General features: G+C 39.3%; 1 protein-coding gene across 1 annotated transcript in view; it reads left to right on the top strand.

Moving 5' to 3' along the window:
- LOC120528696 (ciliogenesis and planar polarity effector 1-like) overlaps positions 1-24,339 on the top strand; it is a 123,443-nt gene that overhangs the window by 82,114 nt on the left and 16,990 nt on the right. Inside the window, exon 15 of the mRNA XM_039752851.1 lies at positions 15,829-15,967. Coding sequence (XP_039608785.1) covers positions 15,829-15,967 — 139 coding nt within the window. The remainder of the gene's footprint in view (positions 1-15,828; positions 15,968-24,339) is intronic.

Here is a 24,339-nt window from a genome sequence, read left to right as displayed (position 1 = left end):
TTTGCTTTTATGCTTCTAGAGGTTTTTACTTCAAGGAACTGTCTTGTGCTTGCCATGGCTTTATTGTCAGGCATCATCTGAACATCCCCAAGAAAATGACAGTGTTATGATCCAAATTTATTTTTACATTTTTCTGACTTTTTCCTGTGTCTTTTTTGGTCTAGGATCCTTCTATTGGGGTTTGAATAGATGTAGAATTTCATACAAACAACCATAAGAAATTTGACAAATGAAAGGAGACCATTCACTCCATCAAGCCTGCATTTCACTTTATTTATTTGATTCTTTCAAACTAACCAATTACTGTATGTGAATCGATTAATTTGATTTGCTCCATTCATCCTGTGGTCATTGGGAGAAACTGCAGGCCCACAAGGTGAAATGTTGGGGCACCAACAAAGTCGTCTTCATTTAATTGAAATAAATGCAAACTCTCTTTAACAAGTGATGCCTCCTTCTAGGAACCGTAGGATATGTAGTAGCACGACAGGAAGGGGCGGAGTCAACTGCCCTTCTCAGCACTGTGAAGGGAACAAAAGAGTATAAGGTTAGCGCCAGTGACCCCTCTTGACCTGGGGTGGAAGTTCAAGAATTCTAAGTGAAAAGAATTTATACTGGGGTGGTGTGGACTGATAACGGTACAGGAGATAATTATACTACACAGGAGCACTAGAAGAGTGAAATGCTTAAGCCCATCACCTATGGTTCTGCATGTGAGTTGATGGCTGCCGCTGAATTGTTCGGTTGTCGCTTTCAAGTGTACCAAAATGGCCAAATATTTTACACCTTTTGACATCCGCCAATGCCTCTTAAACATCTTAGATTCACAGGTGACGATTTCAGTAGTGGACACTTTGATGTTTATGAATGTTTAAACTCTCAAAAGCTGGATGTAAAGTTATCGATGAAACCGGTTGTATACTTACAACGCTTGACAGATGCCGAATGTCACTTCAACACAAGTCCTACAAATACTGTCGTAATTGAAACAAACCATGAAACTCAAACTGATTATGACAGCAGCAATCCAAGCTGTGAGATTTGAAACAAGATTACTGTTCACATGGCCAACTGTATGTTGCATGCTCAAGAGTAAGCTCAGTGCACAGCTTGGTCATATTACAACCGGAGGGCCGAACTCACAATGTGGTATACAAAGAGATCCTTAAATAATTATTGGTATATTTTCCCTCAGTTTAAAAGGTTTAATTTTCTTCTTAATAAAAATTTTAAGGCAGTACTTTGCCGCTGCAAAGTGCGGGCATTTTGCTAGTATTAGTATAAGGTTCAGTTTTATGGGACTTATTTTTTTAATGTACAAAGGCACATAAACATATTAGTTAATATTATGTTTATATATTCTGTATAAAACAATTCTAATAATACATTGTTCACAACAAAAACTTAAAACATTCTAATATAAATGAATGTGTTGTTACTGTATTGTACTTCTATGATACATGAGAATAATCAACAACAGAGTGTTTGCCAATAATGATTTAGTTCTAACTAGAAAAAATCACAAGTGCAGTAAACAAGAATCATGAATCAGATGGGCGGCACTTGCACATGGACTTTAAACAGTTTAGATGTTGGTTTAGATCAAACAAGGCTGATAGCATCACACATGTGCTGTATTGCAAAATCAATTACCATGATTCACTGGAAAGAGTGATTCAAAAAGAATCAGTCGTTCTCAAATTACCCATCTCTACATCCAAATCTCTGTATTATAATGAAAAAATCCTGCGACGAGATGTGACTTTTTCAGAGAGATACAGTACTTTCAAGTCCCACGAGACGAGACTTTGTGCCAAGAGATTTAACCACACCCGGGGCCAGAAATAAAACTACAACAATAACATTATTTATTTATATAGCACATTTTCATACAAACGATGTAGCTCAAAGTGCTTTATATAATGACGAAAGAAAAAAAAGACAAAATAAATAAGAAAATAGAATTAGGGAACTGCGGTGGGCTGGCGCCCTGCCCGGGGTTTGTTTCCTGCCTTGCGACCTGTGTTGGCTGGGATTGGCTCCAGCAGACCCCCGTGACCCTGTAGTTAGGATATAGCGAGTTGGATAATGGATGGATGGATGGAATTAGGGAACACTAATTAACATGGAATAAAAGTAAAGTCCAAGACAAAGAGTAGATGACAAAGTAGAACGTTGTAAAGAATTCAAAAACATTGGCACAATACACATGCAGAGCAGCTTAGAGATTATGAAAGTACTAAAAAAAAGTCTCAAAAAACTGATAGTAAAGATCGCATTAACGCAAACAAACAGAAATCATTACTCGGTGAAATAACGGAACAGCGAAAAGAGATCGAATATATTGTTCAATTTAAACTTTAAGTCGAAGACTTGTAGATCGTCTAATTTGTGTTGCCATCAGGGAAAGTATTGTTTCTTCCAAGTGAAGAGGCCCATACCTGCGAGAATTAAAAGATGAAGTGAAATCCACATATGCGAGAGGCAGAGACGCAAAGCTGGCGCATAGCACAGGCCCAGGGGGTTGGCGAGTGAAGTGAGCAGGGGGTGAAGCCCCTAGTGAATTAAAAAAAATACAGATAGTGGGTCACACATAAACTAACACTCCAAGTGGCCACAAATCCAAATCTGTAAAAAGAATGATTACAGTTGTGCTTGAAAGTTTGTGAACCCTTTAGAATTTTCTACATTTATGCATAAATACGGTATGACCTAAAACATCATCAGATTTTCACTCAAGTCCTAAAAGTAGATAAAGAGAAACCAGTTAAACAAATGAGACAAAAATATTATACTTGGTCATTTATTTATTAAGGAAAATGATCGAATATTACATATTTGTGAGTGGCAAAAGTATGTGAACCTTTGCTTTCAGTATCTGGTGTGACCCCCCTTTGCAGCAATAACTGCAACTAAACGTTTCTGGTAACTTTTGATCATTCCTACACACTGGCTTGGAGGAATTGTAGCCCATTTCTCCATACAGAACAGCTTCAACTCTAAGATGTTGGTGGTTTTCCTGACATTAACTGCTCACTTCAGGTCCTTCCACAACATTTCGATTGGATTAAGGTCAGGACTTTGACTTGGCCATTCCAAAACATTAGGGTCGTTGTCTTTAAGCATGACCCACCTTCTCTTGAGATTCAGTTCATGGACAGATGTCCTGACGTTTTCCTTTAAAATTCTCTGATATAATTCAGAATTCATTGTTTCATCAATGAAGGCAAGCTGTCCTGGCCCAGATGCAGCAAAATAGGCCCACACCATGATACTACCACCACCATGTTTCACAGGTTCTTATGCTGGAATGCAGTGTTTTCCTTTCTCCAAAAATAATGCTTTTCATTTAAACAAAAAAGTTTTATTTTGGTCTCATCCGTCCACAAAACATTCTTCCAATAGCCTTCTGGTTTGTCCATGTGATCTTTAGCAAACTGCAGACGAGCAGCAATGTTTTTTTTTGGAGAGCAGTGGCTTTCTCCTTGCAACCCTGCCATGCACACCATTGTTGTTCAGTGTTCACCTGATGGTGGACTCATGAACATGAATATTAGCCAATGTGAGAGAGGCCATCAGTTGCTTAGAAGTTACCCTGGGGTCCTTTGTGACCTCGCCGACTATTACACGCCTTGCTCTTGGAGTGATCTTTGTTGGTCGACAACTCCTGTAGAGGGTAACAATGGTCTTGAATTTCCTCCATTTGTGCACAATCTGTCTGACTGTGGATTGGTGGAGTCCAAACTCTTTAGAGATGGTTTTGTAACCTTTTCCAGCCTAATGAGCATCAACAACCCTTTTCTGAGGTCCTCAGAAATCTCCTTTGTTCATGCCATGATACACTTCCACAAACATGTGTTGTGAAGAACAGACTTTGATAGATTCTTGTACTTTAAATAACACAGGGTGCCCACTCACACCTGATTGGCATCCCATTGATTGAAAACACCTGACTTTAATTTCACCTTCAAACTAACTGCTAATCCTAGAGGTTCACATACTTTTGCCACTCACAAATATGTAATATTCGATCATTTTCCTTAATAAATAAATTACCACGTATAATATTTTTGTCTCATTTATTTAACTGGTTTCTCTTGTTTGTAAAGTGTTCACAAACTTTCAAGCACAACTGTAAATCCAAAATTCAGGCAATTAGGAAATTGAATACCAGACTGACATCAAATCCAAAAAGCAATCAAAACAAAGGTCAAAACTCCAAAAAACAATAATATTTTAGACTGCAGATGCTCAAATGGAGGCCTTCTCCAAGCTTCTTGGCTTTATTTTTCCAGCTTTTATCATTGTAGCGACCGCACAGCAAGGAGAATATGGAAAACAATTATCCAAAGAGTGGCAAGGCTCCAGCTTGCAACTAGGCTGATATTGTTCTGTCAGCGAACTGACCTTTGAGCAAAAACTGGGAGATGCATATAAAAAAACAAAGCAAAAAATAAATAAATAAAGTGAATGAAACAGAAGCCCAATACAAGAGACAAAAATCATGGTTGAGAGAACAAGAAGGATTTTACTCATAGATGTCACTTTTACTTTGTCTTGTCGATTATGAGTGGGTCCCGACCTCAGAGGCCCCATCCCTAGTGACGCTGTAAGCAGTCCTAACAATGAAAATAAACACTGGTGGCCTTTGAGGACCCAAAATCATACCAAATTATGAAACATATACTGTACATTATACAGTACAATATTTCAGATAGTTCTTGTTTAACAATGAAAGGTACTAATTTTCTAATGGGATGCAATGGTAAAAGATTGTCCCAACCCCACGTCTTCAGCCCCATTTAAACCTGCGGTCACAGAACACAAGGTTTTCGAGGTCTAAATGCACCTGCTCTAACCCTGCACAGTCTAATCTGCTTTTAGATATTTCACCCCAAAATGGCCTCTTGCTGTGACATCTTACTGGTTAACCTTGCCCTAGGTTTAGACTTTTTCTCATTGCTTTCTGTACTACTGTCTGTGGATCCTCCTTGCAGAAACAAGGAACCTGAAAGTTATTCTTGATTATAAATTTAAGAATAATCATTCATGTCTGTGACTGCCTTTGTCATGTATTCAGCGGGGATAGGGTTTCATATTTTTTCAATCATTTCACGTTTCTTCAGTTAGATCTTTAAGCCATTATTTTATGTCCTTTCTGTAAATAGTCAGATGGAATCATTTATCGTATGTCGCAGTGCAGACCCAGGAGAGCTCCAGGGGGACATTTACAGTCACACTCTGCTTTAGTTCTCTCACCCCACCAGTGCATTAGGATCCTCATACAATGGAAAGTTCCTTGCACGTGAAAGGCAATTGACGGTATCTTTCCTGGAACAGATTATCTGACCACACACAAGCACAAATGGATTTTCCTCTGTAGCTGTAGTTTTTGGAACAACATTGAAAACATCGATTGAGGACACAGCAGCCTCCCCATCACCTAGAAGTTTACTGGCCATGTACTTGTGGTGCCAAAACATTATCACAAATATATTTATTTACATTTACTTATTCATAACTATTATAAGGAAGTGACAGATTAAAAATTTAAAAGCTGAAGCTCTATAATAAGAGGTAAAAGTATGTGTTCATTTAAAATCTGTAACAAAAGTGAAATCATATCCACATGATCAGAAATATTAGACACTGATTACAGAATGCTGGTCCTAAATTATTTTGATGTTGTTCTCATAATAATAGCTACAATAGGACTGAGCCACCATCAGCATTTATATCTGTTGTGTGTCACGTAACATTGACTAAATCAATGAAATCAGTGCAATTCACGGTCACGGAGAAGGTAGCCCCTCAGGAACAGGACAGGAGGACTCTTTACATGACTCACTAACACACTCTCACAAATAAACCTAACACGCACATATTTACGATGCAATGGAAAACCAGAGCATCCAGACAAACATGGAGAGAACATGAAAACCCCCTGCAGAAAGCAACAAGATGTGAGATTCATACCCCAGATCAGGGCTGCCCCACATCATATGCAGATCGCACACTGTGTGTGGGTTCCATGACCAGAGAACTAATGTGGGAGGGCCTGTTGGGGGTTTGCAGGCCTCTGTGATTCAGGAGCTCCACTGGACAGCCAATAGGATTCCATGGTTTACATGACTTGAGTCAGATAACTCTACCTCTAACCTTAATCCTAACCATATAGTGTAACCAGGTGTATCACGTAACATCGCTGACGTATAATGGAAAGTGTCAACCTCCTCAATGGAGTGGTGCTCTGGAGGTCAGCAGCTTGACTCTGTTGGGGTTATTGCTGTTTTATGAATCGTCAGATTAATGTCAGTGATAATCACCTGTTGTGATAATTTTCCATTAACAAACAGAGAGATTGATGGCTTCAAGTCAACTCTGGTCAGGGGCAGAGAAGAGAAAAAACAACAAAAAAACCCATGAAGAAGCAGCACATGCTGTACTTGAAGTTGTGTTTTAAAATCTAAATTTGTGTAACTTCCAGTAAGCCAGTTAACAACAACATTTATTTATACTGCAGCTCAAAGTGCTTTACAAGAAAAAGAAAAAAATATAAAAATGAGGCAATACTAATTAACAAAGAATAAAGTAAAGTCAAGTCTGGTGGCCAGGGAGGATAGAAAAAAAAAAACAAAAAAAAAGCTCCAGAGGGCCAGAGGAAAAAAACAAAAGTTGCAGGGGTTCCAAGACCACAAGACCACCCAGTCCCCACTAGGCATTCTACCTAACATAAGCAATCTCAATCAGTGTTAATCTAATTAACGTTAATTCAGTTACACTAAAGCTACTGGTTTTTCTGGACTAATGGGAGTAACATTATGTGGAATAATTTTGGCCCTGAGTGTTTCAACAGATACTATTTGATATTACATTACCCAGCTGACACATGGTTGAAGATTTATTTACTGCCACCACATAGACTTCGGACCCCTACATATTGTTAAAGGCTACTAAAGCTGAAATGCTCTGAGTGTTGTTACATTGAGGACACGTTTGTAAATTTCACCGACACACACAGGCTTTCTTACTTGCTAGTTAGTTATTGGCTGAATTATGGGAAAGCACCAGGCAGGCAACTTTGACCTCAAAAAAGAACAATTACTGTAACTTCAAGTGTTGGTTAATTTTATTGGTAGCTAACATTGCTATTTTAGTTAATGCCTTGTTGTTATCTGCTGTCATTGGAAGAACAAAATGAAGTTTGGATAAGTTCGTAAATACTGTATGTGATAGAGTCGCATATTCATTTTTTAACTTATTTACTGCATTATGTAAGATTATTAAGTACACTCATTAGTAATAAAATTTTTTATTTTATTATTACCATTATTATTATTATTATTAGCAGTAGTAGTAGTACACTGCAAAAAAAGAAATCTAGTGAAAAGTATTTATATCATGATGTTAAATCTTGTTTTCCCTATTGTAAGAATTATTGACTTATCAGAAAGTTTGTATTTACAATTATTTAGCAAACTTAAAGAAATCTTGTCAAACTCTTGTCTCCTATTTAAAGTTTTTTGTCTTGTTTTTGCATATGCATTTTTTTATTGTAGTAGTACTAGTAGTATGTAGTAGAAGATTTATTTTATATTATTATCTTTATTTGCAGTAATAGTCTTAAAATTGTTTTTGTTCTTGTATCACATCACAAGTTATAGTGTTGGCGATATCAAGTAACAAAGAGTAACAGCTGTGGAGGATTGCCAGCTTTCCATGCCGGTCCGCACCCCCAGGCCGCCAGGAGGAGCTCTCCCGACAGCAGGATCATGCCCCGAGGTCCAGCAGGGTATTATGGACCTTGTAGTATTTTTACACAACCCTGCTGGATACCTTGGGGGCCACCAGGAGTCGCTATGGGGGGGCTTATGGGCTCTTTTATGCCCTATGACCCGGGAGTACGTCATGGTCACGTGACAGGAACGAACAACGTGCTCCCGGGTTAAAGAAAAGGACTGATTGCCCTGACCCGGAAGGAGTAAGGAACTATGGACTGTCGGGACAGGAATACCTCCGGGTCAGGGGCTATAAAAGGACGGTGCCTCAGTCCAGACACCGAGCTGAGCTGGGAGGAAGGGTGGCTAAGTGTCTGGGCGAGGAGGAGAGTTTATTGATAGAGTGTTTGTTGGTTTATTGTATAAGTAGTGTGGAGGGTGCTTGGTGCACGGAAGAACAAAATAAAAAGGTTGTGGACTTTTACCTGGTGTCTGGAGTTGTACCTGAGGGTTCAAGGGTGCACTACTGCCCCCTACTGTCACACAGCATATTGATAATCATTGGTGGTGGTGGTGGGGGGGCAATAAGATTCTACTTAGGGTTCAATGTGGCTATGCGTGGCCCTGCCTTGGATTCTGGGTCTGTCTGCACCAATGCTAACTACTGCTTGGGACAAAAACAGCATAAAATGTGTTAATGTCATGTTTGAGTTTTCTAGTTTAATTCATAGACAGACACTGCTTTGCAGCCAGATTTGGCAACATTTATACCCTCTGATTTCCTGCCTGTTGCCTTCCATTGTCTCTGATGCAGCTCTTCAGTTTTATTTACTCAGCTGGCTAATTTGACTGAATGCATTATCAAGACTACAGTTCTACTTTTATTCTAGAAATGTCTCTGAACTTCAGGCCAGTATTCATGTGTGCCACTGAAGGTGGTTAATCAAACACCACGTGGAGAAGTCCAGGGGGTAATCTAAGCTGAGAACTCAACTTAAGGGGGGCTTATTTAATGGTAACACTGACCTTAAGAAGAGCCAACGTTCAGGTGGACGGCTTGTACAACAGCTAATGAATGATGAAACTAAACTCGATCCACTTGGTCCAGACTTTAACAGTAGTTTTCTAAATAGTCTATTATGTGGATTCATGTACATATTTGTTTTTTGATCCATTGGTGCTGCTAATGTATGTATTTTTTGTTGTTGATCTTCTTAATCTTTACTTTTATTAGGATGTCCCAGATGACACAGCATTAAGAACAGAACTCACGACACGCCAGAGTCTATCCAGTGTGCTTCAGCGCATGCTTTTATTGTTTAGTGCTGCCCATTGTTCACTTTCAGCTGCCCAGTGGTATATTAGGAAACTGAAGCATTGTCGGAAAGTCATGAACAAGGTACATTATTTATTTTTATTAATTGAACCATTTGCTATGGGATGGCATGGTTTCACAGTGGGTATTGTTGTTGCTTCTTGAATGTATGTGGTTTTCACCAGCTGCTCTACTAAGGCATGCGTGTTAAGCTGTAGTGGGCCCTATGTAAACGTGAACATTAGAACGTTTGAATCTTTAGATGAGAACAAGCCGTTCAGACCAACAGTGTTCATCAGTCCTATCCACCTAATTTGTCCAAAATAACATCAAGTCGAGTTTTGCATGTCTTTAAAGTTGTACAGTCTACCACAATACTTGGCAACGTATTATATCAGTGCTGTAATGTAATGAAATACAAAGACAATTATAAAGAGTTGGAACACCTTGAATGCAAGCCCTGTATATCTGATGGAAAAAAAGAAATCTGCAAAAAGGTTTAAAGGTCTTCCTAGGCTACAAGTCAAATTAGCGACTAAGGTAACGATGGCAGTGCTACCCCATAAGTGGAAAGCAAGCCTGGAAGGGGTGGGGCCAGTGGGCAGTAACCTGGAAATGACATCACTGGGCCTGGCATTCTTCCAGTCTGGAGGGGAAGCATTAGACAACAGCACCAAGCATTGTCTTGGGGTGGAACTGCAGCTAAATGAGCCCTCAAGTTGTCTCCTAATCACACATGTGTGACAGTAGAAAAACCATCTAATGTTTGTGCAAAATGTACCCAAATTTGACCCGAGAGGGACAGACACACACTTACCTGGGTACTGTGGAGAGGAGGGACAAGAAAGGCCGCACTCCCCAGTAAAATTCCTCAGTTTCCAGTTAGTCTCAAAAACTCATAGAGGTGGGGAGCAAGGTGGTGGCGTCACGTCAGAGGGAGACTTCAGGTTGGGGCTGGCGGTGAACATGCAAGAGGAGAATGAGGTGGGGTGGGCAAAACAAGAGTAAAGTCTCACAGCAGAAGCACTGGGCGATGGAGCAGAGCGGTGTAATTGAAGGGAAGCCACAAACAGAGACACGGGTTCAGTCGCTATGTTCTCCTAAGGGCCATTTTTTCCTATTTTTTCCCCCCATCTGTTCCCTCACATATCAGATAAGAGCTGCTCATGTATCACACCAGCTACAAACTCTCAGCTCAAATCAATAATTGCATTGATAGAGGATAACTTTGAAGCAAAAATTGATTAACATTTTTAAGTTATTCAAAACCTACATGAGAAAATTTAAAGACAATATTTAGGTTTTACAGGGGTGCCATGGACCCACAAGTGCAGCAGGGTGGCCCTCAGTTTGAAAACGTCTGTGCTGGAGGACCAACACTAAAATCATACACTGCTCAATAAATCCAATGGCTGCGTTCATGAAATGTTATATTTACATTATTGTTCCTGCAGTTTAAAATGTTGGCTACATGGAGGTTCACGCATTTCATTGAGAAGTTTTAATGGATAAATGATGCAGGACTCCAAAACAGCTGATGATCATAGAATTTTGCACGTATTTTATATTTAACCCAGCGTAACACATGCAGTTCATGGAGTCTCAAAGTTTCGCCATGAAGAGGGGCTACTATAAAGGAAACAACACAAAACCAATATAATTTTGCCCAGTTTACGTGTCATATCAATGATTCATTTATACAACAAGCAATCCAGTTCATTATTTTGGTATTAAACATTTATTTGTGAAGCCACCGTAATCTAGGTAATACCAACCCAGTAAGAAGTTATGGTGATTATGAAATCCAATCACACACACAAAGATCGAATTCCTGACACAAAAGAGTAGAGGAACTGATACAGTAGTCATCAGAGAGGTAGTTTACATGGTGGATAAGACCCTTGCATTTCAGTCAGTGATGTCAAAATGGTCAATATTTTAAAAACCATTCATATTTCATTCATTACTTACTTTAATATATTTTACAAATATGCCAGGTGCTTCAGGTGGTGATCCTATACACCTGGGGCCTCATGTATAACGCCGTGCGTAGAACTCGCACTATAACATGGCGTAAGCACAAAAGTCGAAATGTGCTTACGCACAGAAAAATCCAGATGCAGGAAAATGTGTGTACTCCAACTTCCACGTTCTTCCGCTACATAAATCCCGATCAGCGTGAAAAGTAACGCTTGTGCACGTGCTTTATGTAACACCCCAACTCCTCCCAGAATTACGCCTCTTTGAATATGCAAATCAATATAAATCGCCCTTAAGCGCAGCCTTCTGTGAAAAGACAATGGGAAAAGCACGGGAAAAATATAACGATTTCAGCGAATACCAAGTGGAGGCAAAGGAAAAACATACTATTTGTTCAAATAAACCGTGGTATAATCAACAAAATGAAGTTGATCGAGTGACATAGCGTACTGGAGAAACTTGAAAGCTCACGTTCACAAAATCGCACAGTGCGGAAATAAAAAGAAGTCACATATCAAAGTCGCCGTGAAAAGCCGAGTTGTAGCCCACTGTCTGAGTGTCATATGAAAGCTTATTAGGGTACAGAGAAAAAAGGCACACGGTGGGGAAAAAGCACGAAATGTCAACTTCAATCTCAACATTTCCAGTTTAATCACGTAGTTTATTTTGTCATTAAAGTAGAACATCATAAACTTCATCTTAAAATTGTTTAATTAACCAGTTTCTCAAATCACATCGTAATTAAAGCAGCACGTTAAATGCTTTGTTTTTATGTGCTCTATGTGTGTGAATCACTACTTGCTTCTTAAACCGGCTCTCTTCCTCCAACTGGACACAGAGTCCATTACATTCGTGATATTACAGCTCTCTGAATAACTCAAATACTGAGATGTATACGTGATGTCATTTTCATGATGATAGGAGTTAAAGCACGTTATTAAACATGTTTCACTTCGATGAAATAATTTATTGCAGCAGTACTCAGGGCGGCTCTATGCTTGTGGTGGCACTGGGCAGAGGAAGAATCGGTGGCTCCTTCGCCGCCAATGTCAGTAATGTATCTTATGCACGGTGGATGGCCACGTCCGTTGCAGACACTGCATAGCCGCCTCGTGCTCATGACACAAGCATTTAACATTTGCCGAAATTTGTCGCTGCGTTTTTAGCCGTGTTGTTATTTTATCTTTCTGTTTTATATTCAATATATATTGGCGTAGCCGTCACTGCAGTCAGTGCTTTTCTTTCCCCAAGTAACCGATCGCCACACAATCAGCTCTGTAATAGACGTTAAGCTATCTGTAAGCTTAGCGTCGATTCTTCAAAACGTTTAAGGAACATTGAAATATCTTCGTAGTACATGTTTAATTATTCTATCCTTCATGACACTCCCAGTGAAGAATATAGATTATTTAAATGAAGTTAAAGTTTTATCTGTATAATTTAATAAACATATTTTGCTGCATTTCACCTTAAAAATGATATCGTCATCATATGTAAATACGCGCTTTATAAAGTGGCTCAGGTTGTGCAATATTATAACTGTAGTGCAAGTTTACAGTGGGGTGATTGTACTTATAAGTACTAACAGTTCTACAAGGTGCAATTGATTGAGTGCATTTAAAGTTCTTGGGATGAAACTGTTTCTGAACCGCGAGGTCCGTACAGGAAAGGCTTTAAAACGTTTTGCCGTGGCTGAGACAGCGTGTCCTTGAAGCTGTATACCGATAATTCTCTTTCCGATCAGCTGCTGCTGGGATTCACACTCAGATACAGTGATATAAATACTCCGAGTGGTGCAGTGAGAGTAATATGGAAAAAGATGATCCGCTGTGGCAACTCCTAACGGGAGGAGCTGGAAGAAGAAGAAGGAGAAGTGAGAAGTGAGAGTAACAACGCTAAAGTAGTTATGGTATTTGGAATACTATGGCTGTTCCCTGGACCATTATATTGTTACAAGTTAATTACAATCAGATGCTTTACACTAATAAACAATATGCGGTTAGTTTCAGTGTATTTATAAAGCCACGACAGGAAAATAAGGAGTAATCACACAGGAACAGTAGCACTGCTTTGACGCTGGGTGCCGTCAGTCTGCAAAACCGAGCGGAGAACTTGCGTACGACAAGGTATGAGGTACCGTGGAAAAGTGCGTGGCTTTACGCCAAGTGTAGGTTTTATACATCGCGATTTGAACGTGGAAAAGTTCTTACGCAACATTTCTGTGCGTACGCACCGTTTATACATGAGGCCCCTGGTGTGGGCAGCATCAGTTCAGCCCAATTACTTACAGTACAATCCCTCTTAACTGGCCTCGCATTAACCGGCCTGTTAAAATAAAATAAAAAAAAAAAATTTAATCCTGATTTCTTCTTTATATTTATGCACTTCCTTCTTTCCTGGAAGGTGAGAGGTATTTTAAAACCAGCAAACAACAAAACAGTGTTCAAATTAAATATAGTGCAGTGTATCAAAAGTCTTCTTTAAATAAATAATCCATTAAAACGAGTGTATTAGTGGAGGTTAAAATCCATTATTAAAAAAAAACAAGCCCTTTAAAAACAACACAAACGAGGTTAAATCAACGCTCTCTTAAAATCCAAAGCACGGTGCTTTCTTCTTTCTACCTAGTAGCTCCCCTACTTCTCCCATCGGGCTTCGCAACAGGGGAGTCGCCCTACCTGCAGGTGCAGCTGCCTTCCACACTGGTCCAGTAGCCCTCCGATCCCTGGCTACGTCAGACTCCATCCGGACCGAAACTTGGGTTCTTTCCCCAGTGGCCAGGGCACTCACGCTGGGGCTAAACCAGCCCAAAGCCTCCATGACTGCCACTGCCCTTCGATGGCCAGTCGTCTTTATTACCAGTCACTACAGCTCCGTGATCACTGAACCAATTGGCGACACATACCACGCCCCTTCACTAAGCCACGAGTGTGGCGATTATTTATTTAAAAAGTGGCCTTTTTGACTTGAGCTGTGGACCCGCTACACTACACTGTCCAGTCGTTGTACGAGAAAAAAACCTGTGTGCGAAATCGTGGATGAAGCCTTGTGGATATGGTTTCTTCAGGAATGTCGAAGAGATACAGTACATACCTTAGAAATTTTTTTTTACATGAAAATTGGTATGCGTCAGATTTACCGGCGAAAATGGCAACCGGCCATGGGTCCAGTCCCGAGGTGGCCGGTTAAGAGGGATTGTACTGTAATTAGAAACCAATCCTTGCCAATCTCAGACTTTATTTCATTTTACAGCTTGTTAGTCTGCAATGTTAGGTTCTTATGTCGTAGATTTTTTCTTCTCCAGTGATATCATCCAAATGATTTGAAGTCTAAAATGGATCATTTTTTTTTTTGTTTTATTAAACCAAACAGTGCATGATGAATCCACACAGGTGTAAATGGAAACAAGTTAGATGGAGAACTTCTGCATCCTTTGTCATTTACATCTTACTGATAATAAGAAGCCATTAATGAATGCAGCAGTTTAAGATTGAAATAAGCAATTAAGGGTGGGGAACATCAACAAGCGAGACCACCAAAATGAGGCATCAAAATGTCACTTGAGCAATAAGTGCTTCATCACCAATAATTAACTTCTCATTGAGAAACCCTGTTGGAACAAAAACCTGCAGCCACTGCAGCCCTCCAGGACTGATGCTGCCCACCCCTGCTATAAACCCATCACTGGGAGATTTCCAGCTCCTTCACAGGTAGTGACTTCAGAAAAACATGAAGTGAGAGTGTTACCAACCTCAGGCCTAGGGGAACCTGGGCCAGGTACAAGCCACTGTTGCTACAGGGTGAAGCCACAGCGATATGGTGTAAAGCATAAAAGAAAGAGACAGCAGTCCCGTATCTCAGACCACACTTCTCTTTTTTTTTATTCTCCTTTTCCCAGAAATATATATGTACTTCAATTTCTGCATAGATCAACATGGCAATCAGTGAAAACAATGGTGCAACCCAATTTCCTCAGCATAACAAATAGAGTAAACACATTTACTTTGAGTACTTGATTAGAAACCAACTTTCCAAGGATGCAGACAGTTCTGTATCCCCACATTGTATGTAGATGAGTTACTAAATCAAAGCAGTCTGACTATTCGAAGCAGGTGACTCTTTAGCAAGACAGGTAAATATTTATGTCCTGTAGATAGCCATCAGCAATAACCTGTAGCAGAATTTTCCAGAAATTCTGCCTTTTCTTTAAAACACTGGTTTATAGCCCATTATACTAAGCAACACACCGAAATATTATTTTCTTTATAATACTGAGTTCTAGCCCATTACAAGAGTGTTTGCCTTTTCTTGTCCTGTATACTTAAAGTCTCCTTTGTTCTCTTTAATACAACTTAATTCCTCCTTGACTCTTGCTGCATTGCTATAATACTTAGAGAAAGTGATCATCTGTCCAGGGCCATCTTACCAGCATCATAGGCCACGGGGAAAGTGGTGCTCTGGGACCCCTGCTTTAAAAAACAGAAACATACACAGGCATCAGAAATATCGTGGACCCCTATGCTCCTGGGGCCCCCAGCTATATGTTAAAATTGCCCTAAGCTGTGCCACGATTCAACTCAATTCAAAGTTTAACTCACATTTTGTATCAATAAACTAAAATAACGCTCTGAAGTTGTGGAAAATTTAAGATTTAGCATCCACCCTGTCCTGAGGGTGTGGAGTACGAATACTTATTATTATATAAGAGAATTTGTGTTTGTCTGTTAAGTGTTGCTTCACTTTAAATAAAAAAGCAACAGGAAGGAAGTGAATATTCATTTCTGTTTATCTTTCATTAATTTGTTCTTCTTTTAGATTCAACTGAAAGGCTCTCAGCCTCTGCTCAGCCCTTTTCCAGAATCGTTGCTTAAATACTTAAACACCAGGAATTACCTCCAGGCCAGAGGACCTAACAGAGGTGGCCAGCCTGACCCCGTTGTACTTCGGACAATCCGTATGTTTGCAGCTTTTTAAGTTAATATGTCAACTGCTTATTAATTATTACATCACTAATGTTCATTTCTAGTCATTAAACACTGCATTTTACGTAATGCCAAGAAGCCATTATTTACAAAGTAGCAATGATCAAAATGTTTGGGCTATTTATTTTACAAGTAGCCAACGATGAATTCATGTGTACCAAAGTGCTTGTTTCCAGCACACGTGGTTTATATCACTTCATGTCTAATATTAGAGAGAAATATGCTTTTGGAGATTCATTCTAGCCTGCTGTATTCAAAAGATGGGCTGCCGAATTCTGTGATGGTAGGACATCTCTTGAAAATCAGCCTTCAAAATCATCAACAGAAGAAAATGTCACCATAAAGTGAATCATAATGGAGACGAATAGAGTAACAGGGAATGAGAAATGATCAGGATTATCAGGATTAGTTATGGGTCTGTTGAAATCCATTAACAGTGAGCAGTTAAACATGAACGAGATCTGTACATGTTGACTGCTGGAATGAGCTCACCCAAAAAAATGACTCTTGGTGTACGTTGCTATTACTCCACTAACTCAAAACGAGTATGTTTTTAAGGCTTTGTGTATCCATTTATCATACGGCTCACTCTTGGGTGTCACATTAAGAAGTTTAATTTAGGTTCAAACAAACAATATGAATAGATTTCTTTGATTTTATTAAGAGCACCATTTACAGAAATCATTTTTAGGGTATGTCACCATTACCCAGTTATCTTTGGCTGAGTTTACTCAAAATGAATATAGTTTGAAAATTTTTAAAAAAGTACATTTTAGTCATTACACTGCTACTTTAAGTTGATTCAACTGAAAATGAGCATGTGTGTAAATTTTATGTACCGTATATACTTGCAGATAAGTTTTTCCGCGGATAAGTCGGGACTTGATTTTACAATATAATTTATGGTATTTTTATAATGTCGCTCATATAAATCAACTGTGGAAAACTCACACTATTGGTCCAAGAGATTACGATATGGTAACGCCCACCTGAGAGTGTAACCACGGAGCACACGGCCTTTTTTTCTATGTGGGTGCAGCAATGCGCTGTATCAGCACATCGTGCTCCTAACCTCTCTCTTTCACTCTATTGTGTCTTACGTGACTACACGGTAATACCCAAACTATTCCGAAGCAACGTTTGCACTGATTTGTGTTTTTTGTATCTTACATCCTCATACACCTTTATCATAAGAGCATCCTTTATCTATGATGGAGCATCGATCAGAAGAAAATATGAAGCTGGTGTTAAATTAAAAGTCAATGAAGTAGTGAAAGAAATTGGTAACTGTGCTGCCGCAACAAAATTTGATGTATCTGAGAAACTGGGGTGAGATTGGAGGAGGCAAGAAGATGTAAAAAAAAAAAAAATGAAGTGTTGCATCTTTGAATGGGCGTATAAGTCGGGGTCTGATTGTATGATTGATTTTTCGGGTTTCAAGACCCGACTTATAAGTGAGCATGTACAGTATCTATTTCTAGCATACCTGACATTAAATTGCTTGGTTGTTATAAGAACTCATTTAATTTATGCTTATAAAAAACAAATACATTTTAATTGGCAATTATGTTAGGATGTTTGTTGCAAAATTCAGGGATTTTCTTTTTACATTTTCCAGTTGGGACAGATTTCACACTGAGCTATTTTTTGGGAAGTTTTCCAGAATATCTGAGCAGTTTTGGGGAGAAAAAAATGCCATATTAATATACAGTAACTGGAGTTAATTTGCATTGAGTGACCACACTTTTATTTTAAAAGATATTGTAGAGGTTTTACAATCTTGATCAATTTTTTTAACATTAGAGAAATATACTAAGACTGGTCATAACAGCAATTTAAGTGCCAGAGATTTCAATGGTTGGTTTCAGTGCATTTGTCTTTGATAGTCTGGCAAATCTACTGCACACCCTAAACCTCATGAGCAGGCTTTTCTCCTGGTGGTGACAGGAAGTGATTTAGTATGTTAATTAGCCAAGTGTGATTGGGTCCTGGAAATATCATTTAATAATGATGTGGTTAAGGTTAGTGATGAAACGACTTGCCAGATTAACTACAAGCTGCAAGTAACATTTCTAAAAGCAAAGATTTTTGACTCATGCTTTGGGGTTATTTAATCGATTGAAAAATATCATGCGATGCACAAGTATGCAATCAACTTATTTAAATGTTGTTAAAATTCTGTAATTTGGTTTACGAAAACTGCTTTATGTTTACAGTAATCACTTTAAAGAAGTCTCAGAAACTCAAATAAGTCACACTCACCTAATTCCTTCCACTCTGGTTAGATTAACTTGTTTAAAACTAGGGGGCTCTGCCACCTGCTCACTACAATTTAAAGAGATTGTTAGTTTCATGTGAATTGTTACATATGCATTGTTTTCAATTTTATTTTAAAATGTTTGTAAAAACAATACTTTATTTCCAGCCCCTAGGCGTGGTTACATCTCTTTCTCGCAGGACGTATAACGCTGCTCGCGTTGTGAAGGGGGTGCGACTGAATGCACGCTAAGGAGATGCCGTCAGATCATCTGCTGTCTTTCTGCAGCTGCCTGTTCTGCTTGTCTCACTGCCCGATCATTTCAAAGCCCGTACAGCAGCTGTCCTTTTGCCACTTCACATCATTGTCGCTCGCGTTGAAAAGGGTGGGTTGGGGGGCAAGGGTTAGTTTGGCTGAATGCACGCTAAGGAGAAGCAGTCTGATCATCTGAATGATTTTGGCTGCTAGCGAATTGCATGTTTTGCTTGTCTCTTGTCGTTGTTTTAAGAGCTGGGAGCAGCAGTCCAACAACTGCTAGGTTTGATGTCTGTGGACTTGTTTTAAATGTTGTCTCACTGCCTTGTCTCGTGTGACGTTGTAAAAACAATACTTGTCCTTTATTTCTGGCCCGGGCATGGTTAAATCTCTTTCTCAGGACGTAAAATGCTGCTCATCTTGTCAAAGTGGGGGTCTTGGCTGAACGCATGCTAAGGAGGTGCCGTCGGATCATCTACTGTCGTGCTGCTATCAGTCTTCCGTGCTGTACTCCATCCTCCCTCAATCAGACCTAACAGTCACTTATAACAAAAAAGGCTTCAACCTGGCTGGGATGCTACAATGCTTTTGAATTTTACTGCTTTCATATTCTTTACCTTTCTCTGCATGTGTATCGCGCCATCATTTGTTTGAGCCTTTCGAATTCCACTGCTTTCATAATCTCATATCTGCCTTTTTTTCTCTCCAGTGTTTTTGGGTCTCTTTTCTCCGTGGTGCTCTTTCTTCTTTGCTTAGTCGATGACCTTTCAACTAGAACCTATTGTCCTTATACGCTTTATATGTGCTGAGAGCACAGGATCTGTGTGTGCTACGTGCCTTTACACGACAGTGTTATTTGATATTGTTTGTGTCTCGCTAGATCTTTTAAATGTCTTCCGAGAACTTCCAAGGAGATCACGTATCGTCGCCCTGCTTTTCTTTTCCAGGATTTTTTTTTATAATAGAGAGATAAGTTTAAACACCTGAAAACATTTGTGAGGAAATTTAACACGTAATTGAATGAAGTTCCTCCAGCAAATCATTTTTCTGGGTGCACATCCAATATTCTTTATAGAGTCCGAGCTAATGAATTCAGACTAGGAGTAATTTAAGATGCTTCTCATAACTGGAGGTAAAACCTGGATGCACCGTTATCATACAGAGTGTAGACAGCAAGTGAAGCGTGGTGATTTTCCAACAACTAAAGAAATTCACGATTCAAAGCAGTGCTGGCTTTTATGATGTTTTCCTGACCTTTCCCAGAATCGCTGCTTAAATACTTAAACACCAGGAATCACCTCCTGTCTGGAGGAGCTAATGGAGGCAGCCAGCCTGACCCTGTTGCACTTAGGACGGTTTTTTATGTCAATATGACAGCTGTTTATTAATTATTACATCATTAATGTTCATTACCAATCAGTAAACACTGCATTTTACATAATACAGAGAAGCCATTATTCACAAATTAGTGATAATCAAAATCGCTTTGACTGTTTATTTTGCAAGTGGCCAGCAATGAATTCACGTGTACTAAAATGCATGAATTTCAATTTTCTAGCACTGTAGTTTATAATGAGTCAACAGAGATGTTACAAATCAAGCATTGTGCTCTCACTGCATGTCTGATATTCAGGAGAAATATGCATTAGGAGATTCATTGTAAGCTACGCAATGTGTACCATTACCAGTGCCCTTCACATGCTGCATTCAGAAGATGGGCTTCCAACTAAAACTCTCCATGTATTTCTTAGTTTCACTCATCCGTTTAGGTTTTGGCTTATTTATTTGTGCCATTTCAGTATTATTATGGGCACTACCATTTGTTTGCTTGTTTACCTGGAAATGACATGGAATTATGTGTCGTGTGACATTAAGACGATATTATGCCATCCACAATAAGCATTCCTTCCAAACACGAAGTACTTTATTTCTCTAAGTTTTGCTTTCTTGGTTTATAAAATATTCCCTTTGCCTTTTTATGACTTTGATTTTGGTTCACGTATTGTGTTTGACAAACGTATTTTTGTCCCTAGGTTGTGACCTTTGCTTGTTTAAACAAATGCATCTTTTCTCACATCCATTTCAAACTACTGCTAATGATTTTCCACCACCAGCAATATACTGTCAAGATCAAGTGCTCAATTTTGGATGGTGTTTCAGAGTTTATACTGATTTTGTGCCTGAAAAGTCCCCCAAAAATGGTCTGCATTAACACTTAAATGCTGACTCGAAAGACACAGTGAGTAATTTTAATTAAAAAAGGACCAGGAGGAAACAGTTCACTTCAGAGGATCAAACAATCAATAACCAAATCTCAAATCATTGCTCAAAAGTCCAAGTTCAAACTAAAAAAAAGGTTTGACTGCAATCACTCAAAGGATCCTACTTTCAGATCAAGAAGAAAACACGTGTTGGGTCTAATCTATGGTCACTTTGACAATGTCACCTTGTTGCATAATCACAGTGACATCTGGAATAGATTGTCATCGCAATAGGAGATGCTACTGTGTCACAATAAAACACAAAATGATCTTCTAATTACAAAAAAAAATATTTTGTAAAGCAAAAAAAATATTTGCACAAGATTTTTCAGGGCTGAAAATGCCAGGATAATGTAAACCTTCTCCAAATCCTACACTAAATATTCACAAAAGATTAACATGTTGACTGCCGCAGTGACGATAGGTACATTTGTTCTGACGTCAATATAAAATCAGGCTTTTATTTTATTAGACTAATTAAATGCATTTTGTTACTGAGGGGCATTCACAATAAAAGTGTATGCTCTCTAAAATTCGAGTTATCTGGTAGTTGACACATGGAACAGAAAATTCTCCCAAAGAACAACACCCATAATAACAGTGGATTTGCTTTAGCATTTGGATTAGACCATCAGGAAAAAGCTTCAAGGAAAGCTGTTGAACATCCTCCTTCTGCTTCTGCGTACACTGTTTGGGGATGCGAAAGCTGCACTGTCAAAGTGTGGATCTGAAGAGCTGTCACCCACCCTAGACCTGGACTGGCCTGGTGTTCCTCAATCTGAAGGTTTACCCTGTTGGCACACAATAAGCCCAGAAGAGTGGCACCACATGCAATTTTATTTGAATGGCACAGAAAGGCCTTGTGAATGTTAAAATGAAGTTTATTAGCAGGGCGTTATGCTGAAAATTTAAACCTTATTTAGTTTACTAGCCGGTGGCATGGTGGCACAGTGGTAGTGCTGCTGCCTCGCATTTAGGAGACCCGGGTCCACCCTGCGTGGAGTTTGCATGTTCTCCCCGTGTCTGCGTGGGTTTCCTCCCAAGGTCCAAAGACATGCAGGTTAGGTGGATTGGCGATTCTAAATTGTCCCTGGTGTATGTCCTGCGGTGGGTTGGCACCCTGCCCGGGATTGGTTCCTGCCTTGCGCCCTGGGTTGGCTCCAGCAGACCCCTGTGTTTGGATTCAACGGGTTGGAAAATCGATGGCTGGATAGCTTACTAGCATTTCTTTTATTAGGTCAGCCTCTAATCTTTTTGATTACCCTTCATACAGGATATTATGATTTGCTGTGAAGTACTTAACAAACAATGCTTTAAATACTAATATGTGGATGCTAAGAATTAGTGCTATGGTTTACTATGTAGACTTTACAATTATGATTTTCTAATGTGTCACTATTATATGTTGTCTTTTTTAAAATTCTGTTTCTTTCTATTCATTAGTGGCTATTTAGTCAGGAGATCAAACAAAATAAGCTGGTATGGAAGATGAGGAATTTTAAACTGGCTATTAGATTTTCAACATGCAGAACTTAAAGCCAAAAAGTAATTTTCCTTTCATTCAGTCTTCTGTCCATCTAAACATTTACCGAACCCATTTAATCCACATTTTTAAAACCACAGGGAGTGTAATTTGCCAGTTCCCCATTAAACTGTTTGCCTTTAGTGCCAGAAGCTGTTGAGGAACTGAAGTGCAGGGGAGCTCAGTGCCAGTGAAGCTCTCAGTGCTGAGTGACGGTGACTGAAATGTTAAAAGGAGTGTCAAGGGAGCTCCACGATGTACAACACAAAGCATTAAACAGCAACATAAAATGTCAAAAACAATTTAGGAGTAAAGTCAAGGCAATGAATCAGTCATTGGAGGGCAGATATTTTTGGTTGTCATTATTTATTTATGAATGTACTACTTTATTTTTTACATTTTGCTAGGAATACATGCATAGGGGCAACATTTTTGATTAACAGTTCAGAATCTGGCTGGTGTGAATTGTATGTGCGATTGAGTGCCCTGGGACTGCCTAGTGTTACAATGGATTCAGAAAGCGTTCAGACCCCTGCACTTTCTGTTCAGTTCATTGTGTTGTAAGTCAGTCAGTCAGTCAGTAGGGGGCTCTGCCCCTGCTTGCTTCGTTCGTTCGGATATACAATTTAAAGAGATTGTTATCTTCATTTCATTCATTTTTTATTTCTTGATATTTGCCAGTAATAAAGCTGTAGTGAATGAGTTATATCCCTGCCCGGGATATGCTACGCGCCAGCCACTTCGCATCTCTGCCTCTCGTGTTGTGAAGAGGGGTGCTAAGGAGATGCAGTCGCTTCTCGGAAACCCCTTATTAAATGGTGATACCTCCTCTATGCTCAATCAGCTGGCTTGCTGCTGCTGCTGCTTGTGCCGTGCAGCGTGATCTGCATGTCACGCTGCGTGATGATCAATTAAAAGCCTGTACAGAAGCTGTCCTTTTGTCTCACTTCCTTGTCTCGCGGGACGTTAAAGTGTCTCCGAGCAATTGTTTGTAAGTAGGGAGTGACGTGCAAGTAGTCTCGCGGGACTTCAAAGTGTCTCTCCAAGATGATTACATCTCGACCCAAGATTTTTTTATATAATAGATAGATATAACAACTGAAAAACTGAAATCTCTCCTTCTTATAAGTATTTAGTCCCTTTGCTATGACCCTCCAAATCCTTCCTTTTTTAGATCCACATCCCTAATCCAACTTTATCATATACACTGAAATTAACTGCATATTGTTTATTAGTTTAAGGCATCTGATTGTAATTAACCTGTAACAATATAATGGACCACAGAATGGCCAAAATATTCTAAATACCATAACTGCTTTAGCGTTGTTACTCTCGCTGCACCTTCTTCTTCTTCTTTCAGCTGCTCCCATTAGGGATTGCCAGAGCGGATCATCTTTTTCCATATTATTCTCACTGCACCACTCGGAGTATTTATATCACTGTATCTGAGTGGGGAATCACAGCAGCAGCTGATCGGAAAGAGAATTATCGGTATACAGCATCAAGCACATGCTGCCTTGGCCATGCTCTCTATTGAACTGCTCTCATACGGCAAGCGCTTCAGAGCCTTTCCTCTACGGACCTCGCGGTTCAGAAACAATTTAATCCCAAGAACTATAAACGTACTCAATCAGTCCATCAAGTGCTCCTTGTAGAACTGTTTGTACGTATTAGTACAATTACCTCACTGTAAATTTGGGATACAGTAATAATATTGGACAACCTGAGCCATTTTATAAAGCGCGTATTTACATATGATGACAATATCATTTTTAAAATGAAATGCAGCAAAATATGTTTATTACATTATAAAGATAAAATGTTAACATCATTTAAATTATCTATATTGTTAATAATTAAACATGTGAGGACACGGTGTTGCAGCGCTAGCTAGTTCAGGGATTGTTCCTGCCTCGCACTGTATTCTTGCTGGGGCTGGCGTGATACTGCATGGAAAGAATAATTAAACATGTACTACGAAGATATTTCAATGTTCCTTAAATGTTTTGAAGAATCTGCATTCTAAGCTTACAGATGGCTTAATGTCTA

This window comes from Polypterus senegalus, chromosome 4 (genome assembly GCF_016835505.1).
Source record: "Polypterus senegalus isolate Bchr_013 chromosome 4, ASM1683550v1, whole genome shotgun sequence".
In the NCBI taxonomy this organism is placed as follows: Eukaryota; Metazoa; Chordata; class Cladistia; order Polypteriformes; family Polypteridae; genus Polypterus; species Polypterus senegalus.
The sequence above is the reverse complement of the archived record's forward strand: the minus strand, read 5'-3'. Positions and strand labels throughout refer to the sequence as shown.